We start from the raw sequence: 14354 nt of genomic DNA, 5'->3' as shown, positions 1-14354 counted from the left end.
AAGCCTGCTGATGCTAAACAAGGTATTGGAGGAGTAGTTCCTGTTTAAATTGCCTAGTGGAAAGCTAGATTTTTGAAAAGTCTCTGTGAAACGTTTCCTGATTTAAAAACCCTACTTGGTTGCTTCTGCTAACTGATCTAAACCATAACTGCTGCATTATGTCTCATCACAGCAAGCAGATTTAGAACATAGGCTGAGACTTCTCCACTGAGTTATGCAAAAAATGCTATTTAATTATTTACAGGCTGACATAAATGGTTCAGTTTTACATATTACATGATATACCAGCCCACAGACTGAAGGGTTGAAAGCAGCCTGCTTGGCACCACTTTTTAACTGAAATCCCTTGATGCTAGCTTTGTTTTGCATAGCACTTTGTAGTACTGTTAGTTGACTTGGCTACAGTTTCGCAAAGCATTTTTTTTTCCACTTGGTTCAACACTCAGTCGAATTTAATGGGACTGGAGCCAAACAAGTAATGTAAGCCAAGCGCCGACGTTTGTTTGGTGTGCAGTTCCTGACAAGAAATATATATAGGAATTGTCTCTTACTCCTCAAGGCTGTAACTTTGGCAGAGGGAATGCTTGAGTTAGCATGCCAAGTATTTAAAATCATAATCAGTCAGTGATGGAAACATATATTTATGGCTATAGTGAGTTGCATCAAAGCAAGAAACATTAGCGTTCTCTGTAGAAATAACAATGTCTGTTAATTCAGAAATGCCTACTTTTAAATCACACAAAGACCTTTCAAAGTTAAAAGGCTCTGAGAGCTTGTCTAGAACATCTAGCTTATTTCTCAGTAATATTCAAAATAGTGACCTACAGCTGCAGTTTTAGTCTTGGGTTACCGGATGCTGCATCATGCCATAATATACAAATGTGTATGTATGGTGTTTCAATGCATTTACAGTTCATCCAAGCATTTTGTTATCATGGACATGCAGTTAGATATTTGTGTGTGGTTTTTTTTTTTTTTTTTTCAAATGCTTGATTTTTGCTCAGTTTCCTTTTGTCTTATCGATAACTTGTAGTTTTCTGGAGCTGCTGGACTATATGAGCTTTCTGTGGTTCCCCAGGGACTGCTGGATGCTGTGAGCCGTGACGGTGCAACAGTGCTACGTATCTGTGATACACAGAGGTTGTAGATGGTTGTCGAGAGCAGGTATGATGAGTCTGGGAGGATTCCTGCTCGAGCAGATTAGTTTCCTTTTAGCCATTCCTTGATGACTTCATAACTGCTACTTTGCAGCTAGAAAAAAACTAGTGCTATCATCAAATTAAAATAAATAAAGTTTATAAGCAACTGCTGTTTTAATAATTTTCTCCTGACTTGCATGGTGACTGGTCTCTCGCACAGCTGTCTGAAGCAGCACAGCTGGCACGTTGCTGGTGAGGTGGTGTGTCAGTAAAGACCAGTGCGACGCTCTGCAGAGCCCTGGCTGGGATCCTGAAGAGGAATAGAGCTGTGCTGTTGTGATGCTGCGGCCAAATTACCAGTGAGACAGGTCTGAATCATTTGGGTGTAGTGTGCGTGGATGTCCCTGGCCCAGACGACTACGTGTCGCAGGGGGCCACAAACCATGAGCTGGCTTCCAGCAGGACGCTGCCTGTGCCGGGCTGGGGGTGGGGGGTGTTTTGTTTTGTTTTCCTCATTGAAATTGTTGAATTTGGTCTGTGGGGTATAATTACTTGCTGCTGGTGTTTTTTGGTGGGCTGTGATCTGGTCAGGAAGTCTTTGGCCATCTATCTGAACGATAGTGGTGACAATGTGAAAATAGAACGGTGTAGGAGCCGAGAGCCTGGCCTGCTCCTTTCAGACTTTGCAGGAGCGCCCTGGCTTCCTCCTCCCAGACAGACTTTGACATTCAGTCATCTGTTACTCTATTTCCTACTTCTGTTTTAGTTGGTAGTATGGAAGTATTTAAATGCTTATCATTTGAATTAGAGCATTTTGAGTTATTAATTAAATTAGATTATTCTGAGTGGTCACAACCATATTTTCCACGCGCATATACATACAAAAGATAGGACAGGGTTTTTTAATAACTGTAACTTCACATAAAACTTGCATTACATAACTTTAATTTCTTAAAATTCCAGTGCAAACAAAAATAAAAAATAGTCTTTAACAGCTTAAACAAAAAGCTTAACCTGCTCCTTGTAATCCCCAAAACCTGGGGAGCTGGAAAAAGTTAATTACAGCGTGTCTAATGGTAGCTTACTGATGATATTTCAAAAAATGGGACAGTTGTGTTTTAATTGCAGCAGAATGTATTGGTCATTAAAATTAGACATTAATATAGGCATTAAAATATGTTGAGCTGGCTGCTGTGAAAAAATAATACTTCTGACCAAAAAAATAGATTCATAAGAGACTGGAGAATTGTTACTGAATGTCTGGTCACTTGACTTTGCATATGTAGAAGCCCCTAAACATTGTGGTGGCTAAATCTAGAGTCACAGCTCTGCTCATCTTCATGGCTTACGAGTTCTGCAATACATATGTGTAGTATTAAAATATTTATTTCTCAGATGATATTAGAAACAGGGCAGAACTATTTTGAACATAAGAATTCTTGGCATGACAGAGCTATATTAGAAAATATATTTGAATTTTTAAAAGCTCTTCCTTTCTTTTAGAAAGATTTGCAGGTGTTTTGTTTTATGCTGACGTTCAGTACTGAAAGACTGGCTCAGAGTTGAATGCATTTCTTTCTGCTAACATTCCTACTTTTACTTATGAGTTTCCACATTGATAGAAAGCCAAAGCAGTATAATCCTCCATAGTTTTGAATCTCTGATCTAGGATATTATATTTTATCCTGATAAAATGAAAACAGGTATCTTGTGCACAGACGTGAAACCTGTTAAGGAGCCTGATGGCTGTGATGATGGGGTCAGGGGAGATTTTTGAGAAGGGGTAGTGTAAATTTTTGCCAGATAATTTTTCAGAGTTAAGGTGTCTGTTCAGCTTCTTTTCTCCTGGTAACTTAAAAGATTGTGGCTAGGGAAAAGGGGATACAAATCTTTGTTTTTAACATAGTTGTTAGTTCACACCTGACTTTCAGCAAAAGAACAAATGCCTTAATGCAAAATTCTTCTTTTCAGTGAACAGAAGTGGATGAGCAAAGAACTTTGGACTGTTACAAAGGTGGTCAACTTTCCTGATGTTTTTGACATAGAGAAATTTTTGTGAGGCCAAGACATAAGATCGTAGCTGTCACAAGACACATACAGTAAGATGTCTGGGAGGGAGAGCTCCGAGAAATAGTTTGCCGACAGGAGGTGTCAGTGATGGGACTGGGATGGGTTAGATGCAAATTGTTCCTGCTATCTCCCCCAACCAAGGATTCAGATTGACTTGCATCCCTTATATTAGTCCTCTCTCTGCAGTTGTGTGATGCAGGTTAAGACCTGCATGATTAGGAGTAGGATGAGAAAAGTGGCAAAATGCTCGTCGTTGTTCAAAATAGTGCTGACTGGCCACTGCTGCCTCTAGCAACAAAGGCAAAATTGCAGGGAGACTGCCCATTAGAGATGCTGCCGTTGGGTGATAACCTCATCTAATAAGTATTTCTTTGTATTTAGCTTGGTTTTCAGAAGATGTTTTGTTTACCTGACTAATTTGAGCTATGTTGGGATCCAAATCTTCTCTCTCTGTGAAGAGATCAGGGCTCTATATGGTGGATACCTTAGGCATGTGGTAGCTGTGCCCTTCTGTGATACGCCATGGTGGGATTTGGCAGGCGGATATGAACTCGCTCAGCATGTGCTCTGTCAGCCGGATTTAAGTCAGCCCTGACATGGAAACTGTTAGTGCCACGCTGAGCTGAGGCTAATGAGCCCTGTGGAGAGGTTTGTCTTGTCCTGTGAAAGGTGGCATGGAGGTAATCATATGGTTATTGCATATAGAGGGCCCAACCTTTTCACTATGCGCCCTCCATACCAGGTCATTTGTGGGCATGAAAAAGAGTAAAAAAATAAAAATAAAAAAAATGCAGCAGCAATGCTCATTTCTAGTTCTGGGATCTTTTTTGTTTCCTTGATGCTTTCCAGAAGATATGGTAACTTTGGACTTTCAGCCTGGTTTAAAAAGAATTGTATGATTCAGCAGTAAGGAAGATCTTCTTGCCCAAGTAGTTGGTCCAGCCTGTGCTTGGTTCAAATCACTGGAGTTAGCCTTTCCCATTTTACAGAATTTCAAGAGTTAAGATTAGTTCATCTGAGTTAGTGATGGGGTACATGCTTTATACATGGACTTACTTGACTGAGTAAACTGGAAGGGTATATACACAGCAAAAATGCCAATAATTTTCAGTATAATATTGGTATAATTGAAGGATCTGAGACTGAATCAGTGCATTCCTACTGTTTAAGCTAATCTTAATTTAATCCTACTGCAAAGTCAGTAATACGTCCATTGATGTAAAACTTAAATGCTTAACTGCAAGATGAAGGAGCTGTGAAGGAAAAATCATTTGACATGTTTATTTTAGATTGCCTCCAAATACCTGGGGAGCTGCATATTTTGGTGGGGAAGCTGTTGTTTAAGATAGTCAAAGTTTTTTTAAAAATGTTCTCTTTCTCTTTCAGCTCCCAGTCCCACTACAGCTGTTCCTTACACGTCAATGAAGTGCATTGATGTAAGAAAAAACCACCACAAAACAAAGTGGCTAATGCCCTGGGGACCTAACCACTGTGAGAAGATCAAAGACTTTGACGAAGCAGTGAGCAGGCAGATAGAGGCCAATGATATCGTGTTTGCTGTTCACATTCCTCTTCCTAGCAAGGAGATGAGCCCCTGGTTCCAGTTCATGCTTTTCATCATGCAGCTGGACATTGCATTCAAGATGGACAACGACCTAAGTAAGTCACTTCATGTCACTTATTACATACTGACTGTGGTCTGTCTAATTTTCCCATGTCTGTATTTCTCTTAAAATTGCCTTTATTTAGCACCATATGTTCACTGTTAGTTGAAGTGTTGTATATACTGCAAGGTGATACAGGAGTACATTTTAAAGGTAGGAATATATAATAATACATCATAATACATACTCTTCCAGGAAGAGCCACTTGTGCTGCATTAGTAAGTAGCTAAGCATATGCTAAACAAGCAGCAGGAGGCTTGAACCAGCAACGTTGATTGTTCAAGATTCCATGTTAAAGTACCTTGAACTGCAGGAACTCGGCTTGCTTAAATGCAGCATTTGGCTTTCATAGCATATGCTCCTGGGTTTCATAAAAGTTTTTCAAAATATTTCAAAATGCTGAGCACATAATGCCTCTGAATGAACCCTTTCCACTGAAGGGGCCAAGGCCGTTTCTTTGCCCTCTGCTCCTGGGTGCATCGTTTCATCTCATGCCTGGTGCTGGCTCATACTTCTATGGCCATGTGGGAAGCTGAACCACAGAGCCTCCTCAGCAGAAAGTCAGTTTGGGCTGGATTAACTTTGACTGGTTAGCAAGTTGAATTGGTCACTGTACTGTATTAGGCAAGAACAAGTAACACCACTGAAGATACCCAGAGACAGCGAGGAGTGGGAGCATCCCCTTTTGGAGGCAGCACGCTGCTGGAGCAGCAGTATGCCTTCACCGTACTCTAGCTTGGGCTTCCTGGTTTGGGTGGAGGTGGTGAAAAGCAGTGTCATGAGATTATGATTTGTTAACATCTTTGCCCCAGAACTCCTTTATACAAACGCTTGAACTAGTTACTAGTTTACCCAGTGCTGAAAAATGTAAGTCATGTTATTTTGCTCCATGTTTGCCAAACGCTTTTAGGTGGTGAGCTCCTAAATTGCAAGCTGAAGTACTTAGTAAATGAAATTATTGATCCCCAAGCTTATTTGTGAGGAGCTTGTTCAAAAGAATGCTCACACCTGAGACAATTTTTACACGAATACACTCCATCAGATAACAGTTAGAGAAGAGACTGATGTTTAGTTACTGAGGCTTTGTCGCCTTCTGAATAATTTTAATTCTTCTGCAATTTGAGTTTGTCCATTGGTGAACTGAAATAGTTGCCCTAACTTCCATCAGTTGTTATGAGATAATCTTTTGCTCAGATTTGATAAATGCGGGTGGAAACCACTGTAGTTTCAAGGCCAAAAGGTATTTGAAACTTTAAGGCAAAACTGTGTAGATACTGGAACCATAGAAGAAGTTGTCTTACTGGGATTCACCCTTAGTGAAACTTGGAAGAAGGTAAAATACGGAGAAGGGGGGGAATAAACCCTGCAGCAAAAAAAAAAAATCTACTAAACAATGTCAGACTAATTGGCCCCTTACCAAAAGAACAATTGTAGGTGTGATTGCATTTTTAAAAAAAGTTATGGAAAAATCCCTTTTTTGGAAAAATAAATTATTTTTGCATAGTTAGATTATAGTTCTTGATAGCTAGAGAAGCCCCAATTTAAACCAGCTACATAAAGCTCTTTCTCTGGCAGCACCCTGTCTCCCTTTTCTTGGGCCTGGGACTAGTGTCTTGCAGTGTCTTGGTTCAGGGAGCAAAGGTGTTTTGAAAAGTAGCTGCTGCTTTGGGGCTCTGGACTAGTTCCCTAGACTGAGTGATCATACAAGCAGTAGTGCTGTTGCATGGGAGGGAGGTGGGTGTGTGCACTGTGGGGGCTGTAGCAAGGTCAGCTTAGATCTATTTAAGTTTTCAAGAAATCACAATTCTTTTGCCTTATCTGATCAGTGTGGGCCTGTTCTTTACCAGCTATGTAATACAACATCATTAAGAAAGTTAAAAATGGGATTTTGTTTTTTAGTAGATAGAATTTGCATATATATTTTTATCTCCATAATTACTTATAAAATATGGAGGGAATTATACTTCATAGCTTTATTAGGGTCTCAGCTTCTTAAACTTTAAAAGATTGTGTTTAGAAAAATAATTCTTCTTTCTGATGCTTTTGAAATCAAACCAGAGCTGGAATAAGTCACTTGGAACCAGTCTGTTAAAATACTAAGCAAGCTTTTGACAGTACTTTTTCCTGTAAGTGCAGAGAGAACCTTCTCCTCATTATTTGTGCAGTTCAATGACCAATTCCTTCAAAGTCTGGATTTCTTTTTGAGATTTAAAAGCAGGAAGAAATTGCCTTTTGCCACCCTCTGGTTAATAAAAAACCAAAGTATTTGGAGATGAGATATACTGCTTCTGTAGTTTTGAAAGATTTTGTTTCTGGTCATTATCAGTTCATTAGCTACTGGCGTTCTTTGCTTGTGAGAAGTGTTTTGAGACGAGGCATATTGATATTTCTCATTGTGTAAGCTTATTTGGCACATCTGGAAGGTTTTTTTTTTTTTCATTGACTGCAAAAAGCTTTAAACTGCTGTTTTCCTACACTTTGTGCCAAACTGAAGTTAGATGTAAATTAAGTGTAAAAGCTATCTAAGAAACGAGTGAATAACACATTTCTTGCTTGCTGGATTGTGTTAAAACAGATAATAAAACAAAGTTAACCAAAAAAATTGCTAACCCAAAATTATTAACTACTTGTATTTTTCTGATAACTTTGCAGAGGTTTAAAAGCTTTACTTATCAGACAATTGGAATCAACTTTTCAAAATCGGTAACATTAAAAATGTGAAAAACTTATTTCTGTTTTCTGAATTGACAATTTAAGTTTATTCTCTCTTAAGGCTTAATTTAAGACCTCGGCCATGTCAGTTACCCTGCTGTAGTTAATGCCAATAGGGGTTAGTGCCAAACCAGCAAAGAGTTCTGGAAGGCTTCACAGTTGTTAAATACATTGTCAGTCACCATTATAATAACCGTTCTGAAGTTGTCTCAGATCATCTAGGAAAGCAGCACTATGTAGTAACTGGCAATGTTTTTATCCGAGTGAAGAAACTAACTGCCTTTATTTGCCTGAGGAAACATCTCTGCCCTCAGCGGCTGCTGAAACCATGTAGAAGTGATCAGAAGACGTGAAAGGACAAGGTAGCCATTCATCAGCTTTGAACTCGGGAGGATTCTTGTATGTTCTTGGGGTCTCCGTGGCGGGAAGGAGGCTGCCATGGTGAAACGGTCGAGTGACTCAGGCGCTTGACGCAGGCGCTTCCTCTCGCTGCTTTCAGTTCTAAAGTTTGTCTCTTTGGCCACAGGGCAAGGCTAATGGGAGGCTAAGTCACAGCTGTACCACAGTTTAATTAGTACTGCTCTGCTTGCTTATGATGCATCGCTGGGTGCACAGAAAGCCAAAAATCAGGCATGTGTGTCAGCCCTTTGACTGCAGGACTTGGTCATCAAGTGAGCAAGGATTTTTCTGTGGCAGAAGGAAATGTTAGACCTGGTGAAGCACCCCCGATGGAATCGGACAGCAGTCCATCAGCCTCCACGGTGACTGGCTCTGGACCGCCTGAACCATGCCACGAGAAGCGCTGCGTGGTATTTATACCCTTCCAAAGGGAAACAGGACATGAGTGTTTTCACTTCTAGAAAGCTATGCTGGTCTCCAAAAACTCAGCTATTACAAGCTGCTATGTTTATCCCTTATCTTTATCTCTCATAGAAGGCCACAATACATTCGGACACCATTTCTCTGAGGAAAAAACAGTTTTTGTGTCTAAGCTGTCTTTGTCCTTTATTAATGCATTGTGCATTCAATTACTGAAAACAGATGCTTTCCAGAACAGGGAAAGAAGGTGGAAAGAGAAACTGGATGAAGTTGTAAAACTTTCTGTACCTCAGTAATGAAAGCTCCAGTCACAATTTTGCACAATTTGTGAGGAAGGTAACATCTGCAAGCAGGACCCTGCTCTTGCCTTGGTGCAAAATGTCTCATTCACACGGACTGTATGAAACAAATGCTCTGTATGAACAACATTGGCCACTCTCCAGCAATAACACAGCTGTTGAAAGAGCTTAGTCACCAGGGCGATGGATGCAGCTTGGTGAGGGAATGTTTGTGTGCAGTAATCTGACATTTAGCTGGCTGGCAGCAACCTTGGAAGTGAAGTAGAATTAGTGGAGGAGCAGTGGCGATAATCTGGTTTCTGACCATAAGAAATCTCTTGTGTAGAGCTAGCACAAAAGGCTTCTTTTGAAACTTTAAGTGTTACTCTGTTACTGTGCAATTAGATCTTATTTCTGTCATTGAATTTGAGGAACACTGGGCACTTTTAGAGAAGGGATAAAGGCCATTTAGCTCATCAAAGCCCATTCTCCAAAATAGCACCTGTCCTCAAAGTACTGTCCCTCATTTAATACAGTACATGCTTGGCCAAACTGTCTCTATTAATTGCATGCTTCCTGTCTTTCTTTCCCGTGTTTGCTGCTTCTTGGAGCAAAGCAGCAATATTGCTGTCCGCAGGCAGTATTCCTGGTCATGCAGGCTTTTAGGAATTGCTTAAATTCCCTTTCATTTGCAGGTTGCATTAATCTATTTGTTTTTATCACTTTAGATACTTAAATTTCACTTTAAACATTCATTCCTGCTTTGCCTCAGTTGTTATTTGTTGGCACTGTTCATGCACAAAATGCTTCATAGATGGGTGGGATACTGGGCAGTAGGATTGGAAGCTGTGGGATTTTCTTTGTGTGGGTGGGTTCCACCCCCCGCCGTCCTGCCATGGGTCTAGGCCCTTTGCATTTGGCAAGCTTCAGTGTTTATAACAGGGAACGTTAGTCCTTGCCAAGCTGCTTCACAGTATAACCTTTTATGTGCCAAGAACTAATTCATTTGTATTCATTCGTAGTTAGAACAGGGGATCCGGAGTCTGCTCGATCGCTGACTGTCACAGACTCGCACCAGTCCACAAAGTCGATCTCTTGACCTTCCTCCTGGAGTTTCGCCTTGTAGAAGAATTAAAAGAAATCGCTTAACACTGATTTGACATCTATGAATGAAATGTCCCTTACAAGTACAATATGACAGTTGCTCTGTATTAGACATTTAATAATGATGCCTTCATTTATGTGATAGTAAAACAATGTGGAGGAGCCTTCAAAGTTTTTTTCATTCTGAAAAAGCTTTTCTTCTCTTTTAATTTCTAGTGAATTTAAGATGTTAATAAGTGAGAATGATTTCAGTTTTCTCTGCTGTTGGAAAGAAGTTGTGTACAATTGTGTGGCTGAGCATTATATACTCTGGGTTCAAATCAATATATATTTGGTCTCTGTTAGGTTTTGTAGTTTTAGAGGGCTAGTATAGCACAAAAACATAATCTAAATAATCCTAAATTTTGTTTCTGGTTGCTTGCATAGACTTCTCTTCAGATAGCTGTATTAGTGTGCAGCTGGCACAGAGCCATCTTTCTAAACAACTTCTCTATTTTTAGGCTATTGTAATGTGAGTGAAGACATCGTGTGCTAATATCATGCTTCAAAGTGAATATGGAAAAGATCCTGGATACTGAATATCTAGCATTAAAAATAAATAAGAAAATAAATGATTTAAAAATAAATAAAAAAAAAGAAATTGGCAGTGCTCAGAGCATGAAGGGTACCAAATAGTGCTGTAGTACAGGGCTCTCACAGCTGTGACCTACTTTATAGTGTTGTGTAGGCCTGTGAATGAAGTATCAGTGAGTAGCCTAAATGCTGAAAATCCCAGCAAAAACATCTTTTCTTGTAGCTTGTCATCTGCAGAACACATCATTACTAAAACAAACCTGTAGTCTTATTTTTTGCAAGTGTTTTAACATAATCCTGGGATGCTAGTGAGATTGTCATTGTGTTGCTAATCAGAGGTGATTTACCAGGCTCCAAATTACCTAGACTTTATTTATACTGCTGTATTAAACATCCAATGGTGAAGACTCTTTTTCAGCGTTTGTGTGGCCAGTGACTCTTTGCAAGATTTCTCCTCTGACTATGTCTTGAGGAGGTGCAGCCACAGTCTTTGTGAGATGACATTTCCCAGCAAGGACAATTTCATCTTTTGATACTGAATAAGATGGAGATTTCTGTCTATGTATTTCTACTCTTTGTTGGGAAGTTCTGGAAAAATCTTAATTGCCATGCATGGAGGAACTGTACAATTACTTTCCCTGAGCTGAGTATAGGTTTATAGCTTTTTCTATTCTTTCCCTTGCTTGTTTTCTTACTCTTCTCCTCCCTGTCCTTCCCTTATCTGTTCTGGCTCAACCTTGAATATATAAAATACTCTCTCCTCTGGCATTGCTTTTCTGTATTCATCATATCTTTCTTTTTACAAAGAAAATTAGGAAGTTGTTTCCTTCTTCACTGTCTTTAGATGGTGCCATCTACCTGAGATCTTGTTAGGATTTGACTGCCGTAATACACTCTGCTCCAAAAAATACTATGCTTTCCTTTAAAAGGGAAGTAGAGAAGATGATATTGAGCAGAAAAGAACGTGGCACTCTCTGGGGCCCTTTCCTCTCCCACACTTGGTTAGCGGGGTGCTCTGGCAGTCTGTTGCCTGGCTTTAGTTTTCTCATAGGCCATGACTTTATTCCGGTAAGAAAATTGGCTTTGCATAGCTTGTGCCTGTTTTTGTTTTGTTTTTATGTCCCATACTGTTGATCTTTATTCTTTTAAAGTACCTGGTTCCCAAGGCATAACTATGTTCTTCTGTTTGAAAAGAAGCTGGAAAAATCTTTTTTTTTTTTTTTCCCCAGAAGCAAATACTGACTCTGTGGCCAGCTTCCTGTTCCCTCCTCTCATCCACTGTCTTGATGGTAAAGAACGTTGTTTTAAAATGCCTTTCTTTTCACTTGAGCCAAGTGTAGTGGAATGTCAGCCCTGGTCTCCTGCTGCCTCCCTCTTCCCTGCATGTATATGTGCATGCACAGGCACATATGTGCCACAAGTATTCAAAGGACTTCAGAAGCAGTAATGCTGTGCCTGAAAAGCAACCCCCCCCCCATTGTCTATCCACTGTCTTATTCACATTAATATTAAAAGACATAAGTTACAAATCTCCTGAAAAATTAGTTCTCTGCCAAATAGTGTGTCGTCCTTATTCGTTCCCCTCAAACAATGGGAATTGCTATTAAAAGAGGCAAAGAGGCAGAGGGCATACTGATGTAGTGGTATCAGTCTGCAGTGCTGGAATACTTATTCTTTTCTGTTTTATGTTGGCAGTCTTGAGTCACTGTAAAAAATTCTGTTCTAAGGGGAGATGGTATCCCAATGTAGGGTTTAATGGAAATCCAGAGGGAGATTTTAATTTACATTTTCATTGGGTTGGAAAGGTACATGAGTATATCTTTTGCCTTCTGGTTTTCATATGCAATTGCAGCAGCAACATTTGGATTACGAAGATGAAATAATAAAAGCGGTTTCTGTTGGATTTAATCCCAAACGTTCCAGCTGGTTTTATGGCTTCTGAAATAAAGTTTGTAGTTCCCTTTAATGGGGCCAAGTTTAACCTTATGTTACCCTTTATCCATGTTTGCTGGTCTTTTAAATAGCAGATTGGAGATGGAAAATTCATGTTTCATAGAAGCCTAACAAATGGCTGCAGTAGAAAAGAACTTGCTGTCAGCCTGGACAGTATAGATCATGTGTGTACAGAAGAAATGCTCTGAAAAATCTTGTTGCATCCACATTAAAGCATAACGGAACCACCTCCAAACACTGTATAAATAGCAAGTCTAAACCACAGAGACCATCCACACCCCTTCCCATCATTTTGGATGAGTGTGCCACCACATATTCCCAACAAAAATATAACTCAAAATGATGACAAATATATGGGACATGTAACGCTTCAGAGATTCATGCTTACTTGTAGACATTAAACATTTCAGAATTATGAAGACCAGATTTTTTTTTTTTTTTTGGAATACTGAAGCAGTATATGCTTAAGTGTGCCAGATACTGATTTTCTTTGCAGTCCATTCCCTTATGTAGAATTTTGCTGTGAGAGAGGTAGCTTTTTTCACACACAAAGTTCACAGTGGAAAGCTATGCCCCTTTACGTTTTGTAGGTGTTCCACTTGGTCTGCTCCACTAAACATGTTGAAAGTCTGAATATATATATTTAGTGATATAGTGTGTGTGCTGACTTACTATCTAAAGATGCAGAGTAGATGGAATTTGTGTGGGGGGTGGTGGTGGGGAAAGGGACTTCCCCACAGAGAAATTTCTGACCTACTGAGTTCACAAGCATGCCACATCGTGCTTCTAGAGAACTTCAAAAATATGAGCTCTTTGTAATAAAGAGTACAGTATTTCAGCACTGGCACAATAAATAGTGGATAGCTCTGTAGCGATCTTCTAACAATTTTTCAATGGCTGCAACTACCTTGAGGAGTTTGAGTTATGAAAATAGGCTAGGTTGTAGCATGCTCATGTTTATTTCAGAACGTGTTGCTCTTTGAGAGCCTTCCCTTGGATCTATGCCTAGTAAATAGGAGGATTTTACATCTGGTAAAGCTGGTACAGACTTGCTTTAGGTTGTTAAACTGTTTGTGTTGCTGCTTAGCAGACGTACTTGTAACTGTTTCGATTCTGTGGACTTGCTCAACTATGGTATCTAAGTAAGTCTGTTTTAAACCCATTTCCTTCTTACAGCAATGACCTCTTGGCAACATCCTACACAGAGTGTGTTTGAAAGCAGTTGCATGCCATATACTAACTCTGAACATGTCCAGGAAAGGATAGGTTGACTGTGCATAATGGGAAAAGCACTGTCCTGAAGAACTGAAGCCGCTGATACAAATGCTGGTGTTTCTGGTCTGCTGCGTGACCTGTTGCATGCCTTGCGAGCTGCAGTTTGATGAAGAATTGCTGGCCTATCATGACATTTCAAACCCAGGAATCCTACATCTTATCTCTCCTAATTATTAATTTGCCCCTCTACTCTATTCTCCAGGCAAGGGAGAAACAATCTGCTGAGACAAATCTTGTGGTCGCCTTATCCAGGTGTATAAATGCTCTATGTGTGTTTGCTGAAGTGCACATTGGTGCTTCTGTAAAGACAGAAACAAGGCAGTGCTGCTCTTGGGCTGTGTTGGGATGGAGGGGGTCCAAAATTCTTCTGACAATCTTGTGTAGAGTGACTTCAGTTATATGATAACAGATAGAAAACATCATACTGAGACTGTTTTCTCTGAGGTTATAGGACTTTCCTTTTCCCAGCAAGACCAACATAGCTAAACTTTATTTTAAAAGGAACTTTGTGTAATGTTTCTTATTATTCTGGGAACCCTGGTTTATCCAGAAATCCTAATTATGGGTAATTCTGAGGATTTTACTTTTGAGGATGCATCTTACCTTTTTCTCAGCAGTGTCTCTCCGTGCCCCCCCGCCTAAGATCTCTGCCAGCCTTTTTCTTTCTTTCATTTAAAATCTGTCTTGTGGAATGCATCTTTGTCAAACGCCTTTTTATTCTAGATATTAGGCATGTTTTAATGCTTGTTGATGGTGTTCAGTTGAAC

General features: G+C 39.8%; 1 protein-coding gene across 2 annotated transcripts in view; it reads left to right on the top strand.

Moving 5' to 3' along the window:
- The window catches only part of WLS (Wnt ligand secretion mediator), a 39443-nt gene that overhangs the window by 13397 nt on the left and 11692 nt on the right, over nucleotides 1–14354 (top strand). Inside the window, exons 2-3 of one of the 2 annotated variants that reach the window (XM_068953498.1) lie at nucleotides 4596–4868; nucleotides 11589–11648. In XM_068953498.1, the coding sequence (XP_068809599.1) occupies nucleotides 4596–4868; nucleotides 11589–11648 (333 nt within the window). The remainder of the gene's footprint in view (nucleotides 1–4595; nucleotides 4869–11588; nucleotides 11649–14354) is intronic. The other variant, XM_009688992.2, reaches the window with a different exon arrangement.

The sequence above is a fragment of the Struthio camelus genome, chromosome 8 (assembly GCF_040807025.1).
Source record: "Struthio camelus isolate bStrCam1 chromosome 8, bStrCam1.hap1, whole genome shotgun sequence".
In the NCBI taxonomy this organism is placed as follows: domain Eukaryota; kingdom Metazoa; phylum Chordata; class Aves; order Struthioniformes; family Struthionidae; genus Struthio; species Struthio camelus.
This window is presented reverse-complemented; position numbering and strand designations above follow the sequence as displayed.